At 40.2% G+C, this 20,139-nt stretch overlaps 1 protein-coding gene across 2 annotated transcripts in view; it reads left to right on the top strand.

Annotated features, from left to right (window-relative positions):
• Positions 1-13,650, top strand: part of RASGRF2 (Ras protein specific guanine nucleotide releasing factor 2) — a 132,001-nt gene extending 118,351 nt beyond the window's left edge. For both annotated transcript variants that reach the window (XM_055699539.1, XM_055699540.1), the window contains exons 20-27: positions 843-903; positions 1,574-1,677; positions 2,298-2,382; positions 3,004-3,201; positions 5,109-5,188; positions 7,263-7,380; positions 8,131-8,199; positions 8,907-13,650. In XM_055699539.1, coding sequence (XP_055555514.1) covers positions 843-903; positions 1,574-1,677; positions 2,298-2,382; positions 3,004-3,201; positions 5,109-5,188; positions 7,263-7,380; positions 8,131-8,199; positions 8,907-8,999 — 808 coding nt within the window. In that variant the 3' untranslated portion in view covers positions 9,000-13,650. The remainder of the gene's footprint in view (positions 1-842; positions 904-1,573; positions 1,678-2,297; positions 2,383-3,003; positions 3,202-5,108; positions 5,189-7,262; positions 7,381-8,130; positions 8,200-8,906) is intronic.
• The last annotated feature ends 6,489 nt before the right edge of the window (positions 13,651-20,139 follow it).

Genomic DNA, 20,139 nt, shown 5'->3' with positions numbered 1-20,139 from the left:
CTTCTGCTGCATTCATTTTTGACCCATCACTCTGAAATAACACTAATAATCACAAGTTTCCTGTAGCAGAATTGGAAGCTCGGTTTACTTGGATTGGAACACTTGTATTACTGAATGCAAATCATGTACTTGGTACAAGTAAAATCTGCTAGCAGTTTGTTATTTATTTCAAGACGCAGCTCTTTGTGTGGGACACTGAATAGGACAGTGTAGTGCCAGTAAGTAAGAACACTTCCCAGTGAATCATTGTTTTATGCATGCCTATTTTGCTGTCTTCACTTCTCAGATGTTGATTTTTCAAACATTTTCCCAAAATACTATGTAGCACAGTATAAAAATCAGCGAAAAGGCCTAAGATGTAATTTTCCACCTTTCGCTTTCCTAGGATTATTCAGGATAGTGACCTTCTGATTAAATATCATTGTTACTGTACTGTGGTTTTGCATTGCCAGTCTAGTTCTTGAAAAGGGAATTTTTCTTTGTCCACCAAACTCATTTGCACTAAAGTCGGAGTGGGATAGATGTAGAAAACTTGTCACAGTATAATGAGCAAGTAAGTACAGTGCATATTGTCGTTGACCATTCCACAGTATATGCTGGTTTTAGCTCAGAGGTTTTAAGCCTCCATGACTATCATTTTACCTTATGTCATACCATTTTGTACACTTATACTTAAAACAAGGCATGATATTTTAGGCAATAGATTTTTTTTTTCATTTACCTTTTCAGTTGCATTCTTAGATTTTATTTTATGTAAACATGATTGCCAATCTGTGATAAGGTTTTCTCATAGCCATAGACAATTTTATTTATATAGAATGTTCTGCTACTTAATTTTTCAGAGCTCTTTCTCAGGACGATCAAGATGATACCCATTTAAAAATAGAGGATATCATTCAGATGGTAAGTTTATCTTGAAATTTAAACATAAATACTCCTATAGAAATATTGTGGTTTGAAGTCAGTAAAATGTAGCACAACTGCAACTTTATAACCCTGGACAGAAATACTGTTCTTGTATATAAGGAATGTACTTTTCATTTTAGAGAAAGTAAAAATTTGGAGGCGATGTCAAAGATGAACAGGTCAAATGTTTAGAATTCGGATTTAAATCACATGATTAAAAAAAAAAAGGGGAATTATATTAATATGTATGAAATGATAAGTACCTGCCATCTCAGCCACCATCAGAACCATAGCTGGCCTTGACTGACAGTGCCCTCCCTCCAAACTGTAGTCACCACCATCTCATAAGTGCGTTGCATTAATCTGAAGAAGAGTATGGGCAAGGAACTAGGTACAGAGCGATTATGCGGAAAGGAACACAGAATGCGGACTTTATTTAACCTGTGTGCATACTCATGACATGGTATGTGGCTGTTTTCCTGTGAGTTTCCAGCCCAGTGTTTACCCTTATGTTGTTAGCAATCTTTCTTAATTCTTATCTCTTTGTAGCAAAGAAGTTAATTACAACTCTGTGTTGAAAGTTCGTATGAAGTCCTTTAATACCCTGTGCTTTGAAATGTCCTTTGATGCAAAAAGAGATCATTAAGTGTCCTCTTTATTTCTGCAGTCAGATTGTCCAAAACCAGAGTGCTTTGAAACTTTGTCGGCAATGGAGCTTGCAGAGCAAATAACTCTTTTAGATCACGTAGTTTTCCGAAGCATACCCTATGAGTAAGTGTTCTCCTACGAGTGACTGAAGTGAGCGCGGTGGCTGAGCGCTGACTGGCAGTGCTAGGTACTACATTAATTCATGCTACTGACAAAAAGGTTTGCATACTTAACAGGATAATATCCTTCGGCTGTTTCTATTATTGACTCTGAGTCCCCTATAGTTTGATAGTGTTTTGAAAGCCTGAGTTCTTTGCTAAGAAAAAAAATCTGTGGTCTAAGGCTCTGGGCTAGTGAAGGGTAAATATAGTATGGAAGTGCTGAGTCTCCAGGGGGAGAGTGTCAGATCAGTTTCATTCATACAGCAGTTTAACATGGATATAACCACGTAAGCTGACAAGACCAATTTCAAATAGGGTCACAATACTGAAAAGTAGGATGGGGGGATTGGGGGAGGGGATTAAAAGAGTATTAAATCTGCTTTATAATATTTAATTGCTACAGACACCATTAAAAAATGGTATAGTGAAATGCTGGAATTAGTGGAAAGCTGTGTCAATTGGCTTCTAATAAAATGAGGTACACTTGAAATCCACTTAGGCTACAGTTACAGGCAGAGACTCTGTGCTGTGCTTATTAAGAGCATTTTTGTTTGTTTTTTTTTCTCTTTCTTCGATGACTAGAGAGTTTCTTGGGCAGGGCTGGATGAAAGTGGATAAAAATGAGAGGACACCATATATTATGAAAACTAGTCAACATTTTAATGATGTAAGTACTCTTAAATATAGATTTTTCTGGGAACTCGATTGACACTATGACCTCTGGAAAAAAAAAAACCTTTTTTCTTACAATGTGATGTAACTTCTTATCTAGTAGTGACTGAATGTTAAGTCTTTTTGTGATTAAACTTTTAAATCAAAGCACATGAAGGTTCTAATTTTCAAGAACTGGTACTCAGCATTTCAATGGCAATTTGACAGAGTAGAACATTTTAAACTGTACTACAATGTTGCTTACAGAAGAAACTAAATTTTCCCCAGAGATTGAAAATATAACACTGAATCTAATTAACAAATGCTCCTTGTATCCCCAACCATATCTATGGTCTTTACCATTTTTCTTGAATTTTACTGAGAGACTTCCCAAACAGTTTTATTCCTGTTGGCTTGGAGATACTCCCTGTTGCATCTCTTGCCCTTTTTTCATGTCATCATTCCCCCCAACACACACACTTCCCTACAACACTGTTCTCAATTCACTTTCTCTGGTTTTGTTAAGAGCTGTAAGTTCTGTTGTGCATTAGATTTTTTCTGCCTTGTTCACTAAATAATTACATGTTGAAAGGAATTATATTTAAGTGTCCTAAATTTTTCCTCTTTGTTTGGTCAGATGAGTAACCTTGTTGCCTCCCAAATCATGAATTACGCTGATGTCAGCTCCCGGGCTAACTCAATTGAGAAGTGGGTAGCAGTAGCTGATATTTGTCGATGTTTGCATAATTATAATGGTGTGTTAGAAATCACATCAGCCTTGAACAGAAGTGCAATCTACAGACTTAAGAAAACTTGGAGTAAAGTATCCAAACAGGTAAGAAAGATAATGATTAAAAGTAGATTTCTTCTAGATTTCATTCACCAGTATGTTCAGAGAACAATGTGTTCAGACAGAATTCCTCCCATAAATATTTCTACTTTTATAATACTCTGACTATGTGCTGGAAGCACGGCGTAGTACTGATGTTTAATGTCAGGGTCTTTTGTGTGACATTTATCCTTTTTTTTTTTTCTATATCATTAATTAAATATCTGTGGGAACAAACTGATTTCAACAGAATCAGCAGGTGCCTAAGACTATGACTTGAGCCTGAAGTACTGAATTATTTGAGAAAACTAGATTTAGACATTTTCAGATACACATATCTAGGTGGTTGCTAGCTATAACTAAAGTCAGCTCAGGTGTCTAAGCTAGGGGCTGTATTTCCCTGTCTGTGCAGAAAGTCAATAGGAAGGCCAGCACTCCTCAAGGTGGTGAGTTTTTTACTACCCGGCAGAGACTGTAGACAACCAGCCTTCTTTCTCATTTAGTGTCCTAGTTTAGGTGCAGTGAATACCTCCCTTTAACCCTTACCGTGCTGCTGAGACTGTCACAGCATGTCTAAAGCTGGGAGAATGAATGCCAGTTACAAAAACAAGATGCAAAAAAAAGAGACTAGCCAGTATAGAGTATCCAGTCTTTTATGTTCTCTGTTTTAAATGGCTTGGAGAAATTGGTTGAATGATTTAAATAGCATTCTGCTCTTTCAGAAAAAGGTTAGTATTTTAGTATGGTGGAATTACAGAGCAAGTGAGTCGGTAGGACAGAGCCAGTCACTTTTAAGTTAGGCAGTATTTGCATACAGAGTTTACTCCAGTTGATTGGAAGATTTCAGGTTGCTCATTTTAAATCTGGCTAATTGACATGGAAAAGGTGGGCTTTTATCATTGCATTTCCTCCTCCATATGTTTCTGCAGCTTTTGCAAAGCACTAAAGCAGCCAAAGCAGTGAAATCCACTTAAAATACATTCTGACCATACTGCCTTCTCTAGTCGGCTTTTTCTCAACTGCTTTATAGTTGGTGCTACGTTTTTTTATTTAAAAAGAAGTTTAAAATAATTTCCATGCAAACTGTTATATAAGAGTTTACCCCCCAAAAGTTTTTATGTTTAGAATTTGTTTGATGTTTAAACTTCCCGGTTAAACTAAAAAAAACCCAACAGATCAATGGTATTGCAGTACTCCAGTACTTATTGGAAACCCAATCTGATTGTTTCATCAGCCTGCTATTTAGAAAAAAAAGAAAATGTCTCTTTCTGCCTAAAGCTTTCTCTTAATTGGAAATTCAGTTTCAAAAATTACAACTTTGTCATGATTCTCTATACTGTCTTAATTCTATAACATAAATAGACTGAAAAGCAAATTTATTTCACTTATGAAGTAACCAGGCTCTGATTGATGCCCACTGGAAGTAATTTGTGCAAGGTATATATTCAGTAATGTATTTTCAAATACATACTCAGGTTTTATCAGAAACTTTATCAAAACCAGCTTAGTGCATGCTGTAAGACATTAAACGTCCTTTACTGTCACATTTCAGTAAATGCAGCTGAGGATCCTCAGCAACATGTAAGATCAGCTCCTTAATATTCTTGTTTACACAGTAAACTGAATTGCTGACCATTACTTTAATGAATATGTGGTTTTTTCCTGAATTTGCAGGCTAATAATATTAGCATAGATACAGGTTCTGTGTATCACTCAAAGGAAAATCTTTAATGCTGCCTAATCTCCATTTTCAGAAGTGCGCTAGGTACTACAATAAAGCTAAATTCCTAATGCCTATGTTATTACTTTTGAAAATGGAGTGAAGATGCTAAGTGAATTACACCTTTTCTAAAATCTAATCCCAGTCATTTATGTGCAACAGCAGTGACATTTGTAATGCATTTTCTTTCTAGACAAAAGCTCTCATGGACAAGCTTCAGAAGACTGTATCATCTGAAGGAAGATTTAAAAACCTTAGAGAAATGCTCAAAAAGTATGCTTCCCTACACTGTACAATTGTGTTTTTTATAAGCAGTGGATAGTACACATTAAAGATTAATTGGCTTTGATTAAGCCTTAATATAATATTGGATAATATTTTTCCCTAATAACTTTTTACATTCTGGTTTTATTCTATTTGGTGTTATTGTTTTGCTGAATATCCTATGATTTAGCGCCCTGATAGATGAATATAGTATCTCCAGAGAATTACTGAAACAAATTAAACTATTAGTCTGTGTGAGCATTCCCTGTTGGGATTTTACTTACACGGATAAACTTTTTCAATAAATGTAAAGCCAGATTTATAAATAAAAGTTTGTATTCAAAAACAGGATTCCAAAGATTCCTTGTTCTAGATAAGAAGTCTAGGATTTAGGACTAAGCCTGAGTCACATCGAAGATCCGTTTACCTCTTTATCTTGTTTCTGACAGTGGCCAGTAGCTGATGAGAGGAACATAGTAACAGGACAAATGGACGGTGATATTTCCTGTCCTGTAGCCTCCCAGTCCCCTGTAGTCTTCCACTCTGGAAAGCAGCCTGCCTTTTTCGTACAGTAGTCCTTGAATATTTTTTTCTTTAATTGATTTGCCAGATTATGTTTGACCTTATGTGATTTTGGTATCCAAAATAACCCATGGCGAGGGTTCTACAGTTTATGTATTGACTCCAGCTGCATGCCTACAAAGCTTGTATTTTTGCAATTTATACTTCTGCAATTAGAAGTAGGACTGAGTGGTACAACCACTTTAAATGATCTTGAGAGAAACAGAGAATTGAACAGAGAATAATTCCGGGTACATTTCAAAATACATTTTTTCAATATATTCAATTATTAATTCAATAGTTCAAGTTAGTAAATTTTTACTTTAAAAATATTGTTGGGGACCTAATCACTTTTTAAAAAATGTTTTCACTCACAGTATATGAACAGGTACAAATAGAGCAGCTGTGGGTGCCCCATCCCTGGCAGGGCTCAAGGCCAGGCTGGACGGGGCTGGGAGCAGCCTGGGCTGGGGGGAGGGGGCCCTGCCCGGGGCAGGGGGGTGAGCTGGATGGACTTTAAGGTCACTTCTACCCCAAACTATTCTATGGTTCTATGATTCTAGGTACTCCTATGCACCTTTCAGTTAATGTTTGCTTGTCTGCATACAGCAGTCATCCCCATCATACAAAAAATACCCAGAATGAGGTGCAGTGCTAAGCGTTGTCAGCAATCTGCCTAAGTTAACAGTACAGCCATCACCCCGTGTTCTTTTTATGCCACAGCTTCAGAAAACCAAGTTTGCTACTATTCCTGCTGAGGCAAGAATCAGTGAGTGTGGAGCAGTGATTATTGCATTAGGGAAGGAACAACAATTATCCCATTCCTCCTGTCCCTGCAATAAAAGATATCCCTGTTCTCTAGGGTCTCTATTCCCAGTTTTCCAGATCATCTTTGCTACCTCTCTGTCTTTCTCTTCCTTCTTTTGTGTTCACTGTTGAGAAGGCCTGAATAGACTTTGAAAGAATGGTATACACATATGTATGCATACAGATACATACACATATGTGTATGTATAAATAGGTATAATTACATGCATGTGTATACATATGTATGTATATATATCTCCACACTCGTGCAGTGCATGCATGCACACACGTGCAAACATGTACCCTTGCTATGCTAGACTGCTCACATGACTGCGGAACATCAACCACTCCCATGCGCATTTTATCTTCTGTGTAAGATCTATTTCTGAGATTGCCTGTGAGCCAGGATTGAAATATGCTGGGAAGTGTTCTCTGATTCCAGAGTTTACCTGTCCTTCCTCTCACTCCATCACGTTACCATTCTGCCTTTTACTAAAGGTTATCAGCCGTTAATATTAGATATTGGACAGAATACATTGAATTTGTCACAGGCAGAGCAAATGCAACTCAAGTGAAGTCGGAGAAGCTATTTGTCTTAGAAATGAATGCAGCCTGTTGATTAGAAGTATGCTAAGTAATAAAGAATTTGTGTGAGTTATAAAAAAAATTAGTATGCGAATTTAGCTACAGGAAATTGTGATTTCTTGTTTCACAGTTGTAACCCACCTGCTGTTCCCTACCTTGGAATGTACCTGACTGACCTGGCATTTATTGAAGAAGGAACACCAAACTTCACTGAGGAAGGCCTTGTCAATTTTTCCAAAATGAGAATGGTAATTTTCTGTTCCTTGTGTGATTCCCCAACAGGTGTTTAATTGTGTGCGTTAATTATTGCTTCAGTTATAACTCCTTTGAATTTAACTTCTAAGATGTACACGTGTATTGGCATCATGCAAGATAGGTAGCTATATGAAAGCAACTACTTGACTTCTATCACCACCTTCTGGTAAACTGAGTATTTTTACGGGGTGAATTTGCCTCCAATTTGTTCTCTGAGAAATGGCAGACAGAAAAAAAAAGCCATCCAAAGCTCATGAAGGAGCAACAAACAGCTTTTTGAAATAACCAAAATTAAAGGGATGTTTTGATTCAGCAGAAAGCAGTAATCACAATCTTCATATGTGCTAGGATCTATCTAAAAAGCATTTTAAAGGTGATTTCTCGCCGACTACCATGTAATGTTTTGTAACAACTCCTCAGAGGAAAGCATGGAAATTTCTCTTCTAATCTAAGCTTAATGCCCTTCTGATGGCTACACGTTGCAGCAGTCACTCAAGGCAAAGAAAGAGAGGTTATCAGTATAGGGAGAGGAGAGACAAGGTGCTTCACTGGAGACTGACTGAACAATAAATGGTTAATTTTGGGAAATTAAATCCTCGGAAGCTTTAGGAGATCACCTCTGCCCTTCTCTTCTCTCCTCCCAGGATAAACTGTGTAATTTCATGCAAAATTCTTGCCTTATGTGGCTTAGCTGAAGTCAAAATGCATTTGTACTTACTCATATACATGTATTTTTTTTAAAGATCTCACATATTATCAGGGAAATACGACAGTTCCAGCAGACCTCCTACCGCATAGAGCATCAGCAGAAGGTAAGGTTCTTCTTAGGCATTGTTACCTACTAATGAAATCAAAGCTGTGTTGGCAATTAGCTATATGATACAGCTGTTGTGGGAGGCTAAAACCAATGTATTCAGCTCACATGCACACAGAGGAGAGGACAGACAGCAATACGGACAGGTACTCTGGGGCTGTAACACCCTCACCCTGGCAGAAACTCCATCGACATTGTATATAAAAGCAATTTTTTTCCTCTTTCTCAGGAAGCTGTCTTCGTGGGTCTGGGGTATGAGGAAAGGGGTTCAAAGGGAAATGTGTTCTCCCTGCCTAGCTGAAAGTGTAATTCCCCAGGGAATCCCAGAATCCCAGGATTAGGGGACAAGGGATGGCCCAAGCATCTACTGATGCTGTGTGCATCCTGCAGTTCTTTTCCTCTTGTCCCTCATGGGAGTGATGAAAATTTTCCCAAAGCCGGTCTTTGCTTTCAGAGAAGATTTCATCTCAGACTCCAGAAGAGCAACACGGGCTTAGGTAACCTGGCTAAGGATTTGCCCATTCCTAAGAGGCGGCACTTAATTCCTACAGCGCTGCTGGTGCACCATTAAAACAAGTTGTTGTTTTGTAAGAACATAACATGAGGGATCTCAGGATCCAAAGTGGGCTGAAGCAGAAAAGGAAAGCAGAGAAATTTGTGTGGAAGTAACATACAGTCTGTTCATCTGTGTTTTCTCCATTCCAGGTCACTCACTACTTACTTGACAAGACACTCATCATAGATGAAGATACCTTGTACGAGCTTTCCCTGAAGATTGAACCCAGACTCCCCGCCTGAAGAGCCAGCTTTGCCTCAGAGTCTACAGAAGGCTTTAGTACAATGAACAAAATCCTGCATGCCATGTTCTAAAGACAGCAAGGGAAATACTGTGAAGAACACAAAGCTCTCTTTTCCAGTAAGAGATACAGAGCCTCAAGGATTTCCCTCTCAGGCAATGAAAACGAGCATTGAAGGTGGAAGACTAAAGATGCTTCCTACCTGGATTAAGTGATTGCTGCTTTGCAAAGATAATGTTTTGCAGTACAGAGCATGCATTTAATGGAAAATAGGAGACTTTCCTGTGAATGGGTGCTCATTGTAGCCATCTCATGTGACAAATTGAGAGTACACATTTAAATGGTGGTAATATATTCAGGTATATTAAGATAAATGAGCAAAATGAGATGGCTGTGATGTCGTCTGGGTTGATGTCTAACTATGCGTTCACTGAGGCAGTAATGTTAGTAGTGTCCTCATACTCTGTTAACTTCATTGAAAAAACAGGATCTTAACAGTCATCTACTATCCTGGAGTGACATTAAGGTAACATTTAGTATCTTCAGATCTGCAGTTGTTCAGAATACTTGTTATACATTTAATGCTACCCTTTATAATATGTTACCTGCTTTAAACGTCTTGTCAGCCTTTTCTAAGGTGACTGATTTTACCTGTAAATGAATTGTAACTATTTTTTCATTAACATACAATGAGAGTATTTAGAGCATGGAGAGCAAATGAGCTAGTTGAATAGCTGTAAATAGTTGCCAGCCTTGCAAGCTTCGTCTGGGAAGTACAAGGTTAGGAGCTAGACCTCAGACTCGAGAAATCCAGATGTGCAGTGAACGGGGTGGTTAGTCATGTTGCACACAGCCCTGGAAGAGGCACTTTATTTTTCTGCACCTCCTGCAGCTTCTCTGACAAGTCAGGCTACGGAGCACTTTCTGGACGCACTGTGGAGAGAAACACGTCTGGTCTGGCAGTGGGCAGTGATCAGTGATGAACACTAGGAGTTGGAGTGACAGTTCCATTTTGTGTGGAATCAGTGGTTTGAAAAACATCTATTTTTTTGTTCAGCCATTCAGCACTGACTTAACTGTAAAATTGTTCACAAGTGGCAAACTTTGAATGCCAGAAAACACAAACTGTATATTTTTATCTGAGCTAGTAATTATCACTTGCATATGGGCATATGTTTAAGAAAATGTGCTATGTGTAAATGTTTTCAAAACCTATGCTTTTGTGACATACCAGGTAGATAGATGTCATTTCTACAGCTAGTTGCTACTTCCTGAATTTTCCTGGTCAAGGGTGGCCTGCTGTAGCTGCATGGAAAGTGAGCTCAAATGCATGCTGTGAAGTGCATCATAGTATAAAACGCAGGTATTAGCACTGTTGAAAAAAATTGGCTGGAAAAGTGTCCTTACTTTTCCAATGATACTCAGCCAGTTGAAGAAATAGGGCTATATCACTGTATACCTCCCTTAAGTCCTCTCAGGGAGATAGATGTTTAAAACAGATTGTGACCTAGGCCTATTTGATCTGACATTTGTTACCACAGTCATGATGCTTCTTAACGATGGTGATGAAAAACGGATCTGCCTGGCTTGTGGTTTTTGTCTTTATTTGCACTTTAATTATATTGCTGGCCCAGCCCAGAGCTGCACAATAAATTCCATTCGTTCTGTCTGAGTGTAATTGCTAGCATCTATAAATGTACCTTAGCAACTGTAAATTTCATTAAGGTTCTTCACCACAAGGACCATCTCTTTGTAAATAACTGCATGAGGAAACATCACAGATACTGGAAAATTCCTTGATTAGAAAAGCAGACAGCAACAGAAAAGGAAATTCCAGAAACATTTTAAATAGTTCTGGTTAACGATTGCTGTAGAAATGAACATGGAAAATGTTACTTACAGAAGCTTTTTACTGTCAAAAATGTGCTTGTTCTTTTCACTAATGACTGACAAGAAGCCGATTGCATCCTGATGCATGATACAAAAGAAAAAAAAGCATGGTTTAATGTGGACCACGAAACCAGCTTACTGTGTCTTTTCTATACAGAAGCAGTAGTAATTGCTTATGCTTATGAAACTGTGGTTTCATAAAACACTTTGAAGTAATAAAGAAACAGGGAAAAAAGTGGTCCAAAAAGTGGTTTCTTAACTTGGTTTTACTGTTTCTCTGTTAAGAAAATGTGTAACAACTGTCAGTGTCAATTGACATCTGTTGTATGCTACTAACTGCTGCTTTATCTGCCTGTACCCTATTTTACCAAACTTCCTTGATGTTCTTAGGGTTACAGGGTACAATTCTTCATCTTACTCTTTTCACAGTTTGTTGTTTTGTACTTTGTGTGTGTATATTGGTTCTTCAGAGTTAAAAAAAATTCAATGCATTTTAACGCTTGCAATATGCAGGGGTAGTGCTGTGCTCGTGCTACAGTATTACATATGAACAGAGAGGAAGGCAAAGGATTACACATGGTTTTTTTCAAAGGTGCTGAGCATCTCTATCTTTAAATCAGTAGACAATGTGATAGTTCAGCCCCTCTGGAGAAGCATATACTATTTATATGCCAAAAGTTACCTCTTGGGTCAGTGGCACAATTTATATTAGAATCACTAGAGTAACTAGACACTCGATTTGTGCTCAGAGTAACATAAAAAAAAAAAAAAAAAAAAAAAAGGGTTGCGGTCGTAGTAATGTTTGATTTGCTGCTGACTGAGATTAACGTTTTTGGTTGGGGATACAATGCATTCATTAAAATACAGGAGGTGACCGCTCAAAGAACTGAGCATGCATTTTGCTATCTGTGGCACTAGCCAGTGTTGCAACCCTAACCAAAGCTGGAAACAGCTGTTCTGCAGAAATCCTACACGGCGAGCGTAGAGCAGTGTGTCTGCCCCGCAGTCGGGTTGTGTACTTCACGTGTAAGTGGCCCGAGTGCCTCTGCTACAGTACTGCCGCAGTGTTTGAGCTATGGCAATAGTTAGTAGGCAGCAGCAACCTGCTTTATGTGAGGCTTTGCCTAGTACATCTGTATAACCAGCTAGTGCAGTGGTCTCCCTGTACAGCGTGCAGGGATTGTGGAGCTCCTTGCTACCAGCTTCTCTGTGCCACTCCACCACAGCCATGTAATAGATAGAGATAGAAATCCCAGTCATAAAACACCCACTGTTTACCTATGGTGTTTTAGGGAGGATGTCTCCAAGTGAGGACTTTGTCACTTGGATCTCGCTGTCATTTAGAGTCTTGTCCATTACAGCTTTTATGCCGTGGAAGCAGAGCTGACTTGCTTTTCTGCAGCTGGAGCTGAAAAAGCCCAGCTGATTCAGGATTCATGAGAAAGAGAAGGGCTGAAGCGCCTATCTACTTGCCTTTCTTAGCTCTTCGGTCCTGCTGCGCCAGCCAGATGCAACAGCAGTTCTCACACTGGAGGGGCTGCTCCCTTCGGCACTCCCCGGACAAAACCGCCTCTTGGTGCACGGGCTGGCTAGCCACAATGGGGATAGCATATTTCACCCACTGGTTCAGCAGTGGGCACACTTGCCAGCAAAGTCCGAGGGGAGTTTTGCAGTATTTTTTTATTGCATCAGTAGCAGCCTGGATTCAGCCCATAGTTATCTGGGAACCTGGGCAGCAGCACAGACACGTCCCCTTCCATGTGACAGCACTTGTGACGCGCTGATACAGGGTTAGAGTTGCCTTCACCCCAGCCTTCACGCTCCCCCGTTCCTCTCCTTCCCCCGCTAAATTCACCAGTATTGTTAGTGGACTGAGCCTGTGATTAGTCATCATGTGGAAGAAAACACAGATCCGTTGAATTTACAGTGGCCGTAGCTGTATATTCTGTCCCTTTCTTTCAGCTAGTCCTGTCAGACACAAACGCGTAGCTGAATAGTCAGAGATGATTCTGGGACTGATCACCCTTACTGAAAAGTAAGGAAGAGGTCTCTGCTCTTTCTGTTTTCCTAGTTCTTAATTCTTATTATTGTTCTGTAGGATAAAAAGGAACTTTGCTATTTGAAGTATTTATTAACTTTAATCATGTTGATTTTTATTTCAGGACATGTTCATTATCCCAAATCTTCCTTCATCATTATTTATTTTAAGGGTTTTACAAAACATTGTTCTGTTTGTATAGATATTCAGTCTTTCCTCCTTTCACTCGTATCAGTAACGTTAAACTGAGAGATATTATTTAAAATTCTCACCGATAGAGACATTTTTACCCACGCATAATTGTTATTCATTAAGGGCAAAATCCTTCAGACCTCATTCTGATAATACCTTAGGCTTCACCGAGAGCTTTTCGTAAGTAAGCATTTGGGGATCTGGCTCTCAGCTATTTGCCTGTTACAGTTTATGCCTCCAAAGGTCAAATGTCTCTGTGTAGGATGCTTTGTGTCCAATATGCTGCTCAACTATGGTTGTTTTGTTGTACCTTTACTTTTAAAATAGTCTCTGAAGTTTTGTTCTTTAGGAGAATAGATGTATGTTTATTTAAGAGATGTACCTATAACATGTTACTTAGTGCACAATCCAGGTGTATTTGCATGTATTGTAACTTATCTTTTGACCTGAGGTTATTGCTTTGTATTGTTAGTAATGCATATCAGGCAGGGTGTTGTGCCTGTATGCTAATTAAATATTCTTTTTTCCTGGAGTTTCGAGAGTCCTTACCGGTGTCTGTTTATTTTTTTACCCCTAATGGTGAATAATTAAATCTACTCCTTAATTACTGAGTCTTTTAGAGAAACATGGGAGGGGAAGGGACAAGCCAGTAATAAAAAGGGCAAAAACTGGAGACAATTCCGCATCTCTATGGAGAACAAATGGTTTGAATTACTGCATTTTACTCTTGCAGCTGCTGTGGGCATCGTTGGGGATAATGCTGATTTCAACTTGGAACAGAATTAATCCTACTTCATAACAGAAATTCTGGTCCACAGTGAAGTGTACAGCACAAATAACTAACTTAAGACATGTAACAGCTTAAACAAGCAGCCACGCAGCTCATTCTTCAGCTGAGGAAAGCCTCTCCTCTTCCATACCTCCGTTCCACTTATAGGAAGTTACAGGTAAAGGTGGCGTTTAAATATCATTTCAGAAGATGTTTAAGGACTCCCCATTTCAATAGACTATTTCTTTAAGCAAAAGGCAGTTAATTATATAAACAGACAGTAAATAACATTGTCCCTAACTTCTTTGTCCGGTTGTTCTGCATTTGGACTTTTGTCTAAACGTACCTTGGCTGGTGTCGTACCCTGGATGTAAAGAAACAGTATAGCCACATTTTATACCCAAGTAAACACAGAAAACATCTTAGGTTTCTAGGTATGGTATGTCCCTCTCTTGCAATAGGAAAACAAGTCACATGAGGATAAAATAACTTTCAAATTCAGGCAAAATAGTTGATAGAGTGTAAGACTACAAAGCCAGGTGTCCAGCTTCTGTCGTATACTAATCAATGTTCACCGCTTTACTTTGTTGAACTGGGTGATTTCTATCTTTAAGGTAGAAAAATGCCTATTTATTTCAAGAACTAATACATTTTAAGTAACTAAAGAGTAATGGCACATCAGGTCTGAGTAAGATGGAGATAAAGCAAGTGATGTATTTGTACCAGCATCTATTCGATACTCTGTGACCTTGCAGTCACATTTTCTGCCATCTTTTTACATTTTTGGTGTTTCACATAAAAACAAATTGACTGAGAGCGCAACTTCCTCTTGAATTTGTCAGATATTTTCAGTGCAAGGAAAAAAAATCAAAGTACTTGCCAAACAGCTCTGTTTGAAAGTACTGCAGGATAGTTTTAATTTCAAGTTGTTTTCCCCACACTTTAAACCATTTCTTTAACCTTATGTCAAAGATTTGGCTGGGTTTTGGCCATGATCATAGTAGAATCACAGAATGGTTCGAGTTGGAAGGGACATTTAAAGACCATCCAGCCCATCCCCTGCTACAGGCAGGGACACCCCCTCCCCCCAGCCCAGGCTGCCCCCAGCCCCGTCCAGCCTGGCCTTGAGCCCCCCCAGGGACGGGGCACCCACAGCTGCTCCGGGCAGCCTGGGCCATCTCACCACCCTCACCGTACAGAATTCCTTCCCAGTATCTTACCCAAACCCACCCTCTTCCAGTCTCAAACCGTCGCCCCTCGTCCTGTCACTACAGGCCCTGGTAAAACATCTCTCTCCACCTTTCTCGTAAGCCCCCTTTATGGATCAGGAGCCCACCAGAAGGTCTCCCCGGAGCCTTCTCTTCCCCAGGCCGGACAAGCCCAGCCCTCCCAGCCTGTCCTGACGGGAGAGGTGCTCCAGCCCCCTGACCATCTTCGTGGCCCGGCTCTGGACCCGCTCCAGCAGGTCCGTGTCTGTCCTGTGCCGAGGGCGCCGGGGCTGGGCGCAGCGCTGCCGGGGGGTCTCACCACAGCGGAGCAGAGGGGCAGAGCCCCCTCCTCTGACCTGCTAGTCCCACTGCTGGCGATGCAGCCCAGGGTATGGCTGACTCTGCGCTGCAAGGGCACATTGCCAGCTCATGTCTAATTTTGTGTCCCCCTGCATCCCAAAGCCCTTCTCTGCAGGGCTGCTCTCAATTGATTTAACCATGAGTCTGAACTAATATCAGGTATTATGCAGGACCTGGCACTTGGCTTGGTTGAACTTGATGAGGCTCACATGGGCTCACTCCTCCAGCCTGCCCAGCTCCCTCTGGATGGCATCCCTTCCCTCCAGTGAGTCAGCTGCACCACGCAGCCTGGTGTCAGCTGCAGACTTGCTGAGGGTGCGCTCGATCCCACTATGTCATTAATTAAGCTATTAAATAGTACTGGTCCTAATATGGACCCTTGAGGGACACCACTGATTTCCACTTGGACATTGAGCCATTGACTGTAACTCTTCAGGCGCCACCATCCAACCGGTTCCTTATCCATCCAACAGTCCATCTATCAAATCTGTATCTCTCCAATTCAGAGAGAAGTATGTTGTGGAGGACCACGTCAAAGGCCTTACATGGGCCCAGATAGATGACATCCGTAGCTCTTCCCTTGTCCACTGATGCATTCATTCAATAGTAGAAGACCACTAGGTTAGTCAGCCATGATTTGCCATGCTGTCTGTCTCTCCTCAGCTCCCTGCCTTCTATATGTTTTGACCTGTCTTCCAGGCGGATCTGCACAATGATCTTACCAGGCACAGTAAGATCATGGATTATTCTTTAAGAAGTATTTAGCAGGGGGGTGTCTGTTTTCTACTTTTTAGTATGTTGCAAGAAAACAACTAAATAGCTGTAAAATTATGGACTCACTGAAATGATCAAACCACCAAGGAAATCTGACAGCACACAACCCTTTTTAATCTTAACCGGGAAAAAAGGGAGGAGGCTAGCTGGGACCAGCTGTTCAAAATCCTCAGCTCTGTGAAGAAAAAAATGAAATTGGTCTTGACTGTGCAAAGGGAATGAATGAGAATTGTGAAGACTGAACTGTGCCTTGAAAGTTATATTCTAATGTTCTGGCCCTGTCTGTGTATAGCCTCGAAGAAGTAACATTTGAGAAGAGCAGATTTTTGCTTTAAATTTTCAGTTTTGAAGAGGACTGAAAAAATCACTGGTGTTCATTCCAACTCCCTGGCAGCTGGAACAACCCTGTACATGTGGGTTGGTTAGTGTAGTAGCAGAAGCCATTTAAAATGTGTTTTCCTAGAGTAGCAACTCCACTGTGTAAGCCTCTTTGAGTCAGACACCACCCTACCACACTAATGCTTATGGTGTCCGTAGGCCTAAAAGATGGGTCAGAAACGGCAACAACTGCTAAAAGCTTGTGTTCTCTCCTGATGCGCTTCCTAGAAGACCTTAATTTATATAGATTGGACACAATACATATAAATCATGTCTAGTTCCTAGAGTGTTTCATATAAATTAAAAGTAGTAACTTTTCCAGCCAGAGAAGACACAAAGTCTCATCAATGCTTTCTATTCCACCCTAAATCTAAATATTTTATTTATTCCATTTAATCTGCTGTTAAAATTTCATTTCCAATGACTGAGCCTTGTGAAAAAGAGCAGCTTTTTTCCTTCTCTAACCATGCCTGCTGGAGTTTCCATGACAAAAAATGCTTGATCAGCATGGTGGAAAGATGGAAGGTGGCCAGAGTTCAGTGTATCTGTGTGTTTGTTGCCTGTGTTTCTCTAGTTAATATTCTTCTGAATTCCCTGATAATCACAATCTCAGAACTGATTAATTTTGCCATTTTGGTACCCTTGAGAAAAAACAGCATTTCTGTGAGATACAGATACTCTTTTTCATTTTTTAAATGAGACAACACTTTGCAAAAATGTCAAGCAATAGCAAATTTTCAAAGGGCTGAAATTGTCTGAAACAGAATTGTTGACTTTTTCACACACCATGATCTACACGAGGTAATTCCTATTTTCAGTCTTAACTCTCTAATTAAAAACATATGCATTGAGATACCATCCAAAGCAGTCTGCAGGACAGCTGGCAAAAATAGTCTTATCACTTTTTAGGCAATTTTGCTGAAGGTCATATGATTCTGTTTTAAGGATTTTGGATATTCCTGCTTTTCCAAAGGGCCAACTCCATTTCTAGGAAAACCTTTTCTCCTCCCTTTGGCCAGAAAACACACTGCTAATTACAGAGAACCTTTCCTATAGTATGTGGTGGATGTCCTGTGAAGAGCAACTTCAATAACTTAAAATAACGGGTTATTTTTAACAGGTTGGTTGGATCTAGTTGAGCTCTCCATTTAGTAGACACAAACTAGCATCTCAAAGCGCCTTTCTTCGGGGTAATCACAACCACAGGAGGTCTGTTCTGTGCCTACTTGTGCGCTTGGTCATGGGTAATTTGTGCCCATGCTTAGCACCAAGTACTTGCTTAAATTCCATGAACTTCAGTGGGATGTTAATGGTTGAACACCACCTCAAAATGGAATTTTCTTCCAGTTTGAGACCTCCGTGAATGCATATACTCTACCTAAGTGGATATTGAACATTCACAGTCACAGTGAAATCTCAGTAAGAGGTCTGGTAACCATTTGGTAAACAGTTATATTTATTCCCAAGATGGTATGCTTCACTACATTATTCTGTCTTTAGGAATCTTAAGAATTAAAGATCCGTTGGACTTGAAAACCAGTGATTGACATTGCACCAGGGGCAAGACAACTGCCAGCTTATAAGGACATTGCGTGTTTGGCAGCTCTTTGCAGCTGTACAATAGCAGAGCTCTGCTCCAGCAGCAGGAGGGTTGGTGATTAGTGTCCTGGCAGGCTCTTCAGAACAAACATGGCATCTTCTAATTCCTAATTTGATACGTATTCTAAGTAAGAATAACTAGGCTTATAATTTATGTCCTGATCCCTTTGATTGCTAATAAATTATTTCCCACGTATGGAAATCTGACTTTATAGACATTTTCTTTGACAGAAATGTGCTAATCAGAAAGGCCTTCCCGTAAAACAAAATTACCTTCATTTGCTCTGTATACGTAACTCCTCTGCTTAGCAGCTCCCAGAACAAACTCCAATGGGGCACAAATTGTTGCTGAATTTCAGATGAACTCCCTGTGCAGGGACAGAAGGCATTAATATGGATAGCAACTGAATTAACTCTCAGCTACTGCTATTTACCCAGCACAAGCAATGAAACCAAGACAGCATTTTAATTGGGAGACTTCACATAAATATTTAGGTTACATAGTGATGTGAACGGGGCATTATGTAGCATCCCAATTGTTTCTGTAACCGAGTTCCTCACAAAGCAGATCAAAGAACAGTAGCAATACCAAACTATTTTTTAAGTATTAACGGTATGTTCTTCAGAAATCATAAAGGAACTTGCTAACACTCTTTGCCAGGTGTTTGTGGTGTTAGCTAGCAGGCTGAGCTTTGTTTGCAAGGCACCTCCGTCCATGGCACCACCTACTTCGAGGTGAAGGTCTTTGACTGTTCAAGGGCTTTATGAAAAAGGCTGCCTTTAGTCACAAGTTTAAAAACGAGGTTTGTTTTAAACTTGTGACAGAGGGATGACAATGGCCACCACCGAAGTGTCAGTACGCAAAGCCCTGCATTAAATGCAGGCTGGGGGGGTTACAGCAGGAGGAAAAGATGTGACACAGCCACAAAGAAGCTTTTGCTGAGTTTGAAAGGAAAAGCTGGTTTCTGTTTACTTTGCCAGTTCCTGCACAGGGGTGGATTTGTTATGCTCGTATGTCTGTACTCATGTTACCTCAAGAGATCCTCAGCTGGATTATTTTTTATTTTTTTCAATCGATACCAGAAGCATGGTGTTGCGTTGATAAAAAGCAGGTGTGGTAGAGAGGGGGTGTTTCAAATACTCGGTAGTCCAGATGCATTGATCTGGAGTGGCTGTTTTGTTTTTAATTACGGTGGGCATGCATGGCTCTCATTAACCCAAACAAGTCATGACATTTTGGGGGAGAGATGCCTGTGTTTTGTGACATTTCAAAAATCTGAGATCTGGGTTTAGGAGATTGCTGTGTAAGGAACTGTTTATTCAAATTGCTATTCAAGCAATAGTCAACGTACAAAGGAACAAGTATTTTAAATACTTGGATTTTCAAAAGCTGCACAGAACTGGCCTCTGTGTTCCTGTCAGCCTTGATAAATGTTCAGATTCAGTGGGAGCAGAGCCACATTGAAGAAAATGACTATTCTCCTTTGCTTTCCGAACCATCCTGTGTTCTTTCTTCCCCCACTTTACCACTATGTAGCGATAGTAATTTTAAATGCGAGGCTTCAGATACTGTTCTTTTTACATTTCACATTTCTGGACCCCTCTGCCTTACAAAGAGTTAAGACCTGACGTTGTGAATTAAAAGGTAAAGGGAGAACAAGAAGTGCCCACTGTGATCTCAGCTCGTTCCGGGGCCTGTTCCCTGCTCCGACCCATTTCCATCGGGGGTGAGTGCAGCTGGATTTACCCTGCTCTCCATGTCTCTCAGGAGGCGTTCAGGCAGCCGAGGCAATCTGGCACAGAAGCTGCTCTTGACCTTTCTCTTTTTGGCTGGCACTAAATGGGCCCTTGGGGGTGAGTCGGCAGAGTGCACCTTGTTGCAGTTAAGCATCTGGCCAGCCATGTGCTGGCATGAACTCTTTCCCCCTGAGAA

This window comes from Falco cherrug, chromosome Z (genome assembly GCF_023634085.1).
Source record: "Falco cherrug isolate bFalChe1 chromosome Z, bFalChe1.pri, whole genome shotgun sequence".
Classification (NCBI taxonomy): domain Eukaryota; kingdom Metazoa; phylum Chordata; class Aves; order Falconiformes; family Falconidae; genus Falco; species Falco cherrug.
Note: the sequence above shows the minus strand (reverse complement) of the source record. Positions and strands in the feature narration are given on the sequence as shown.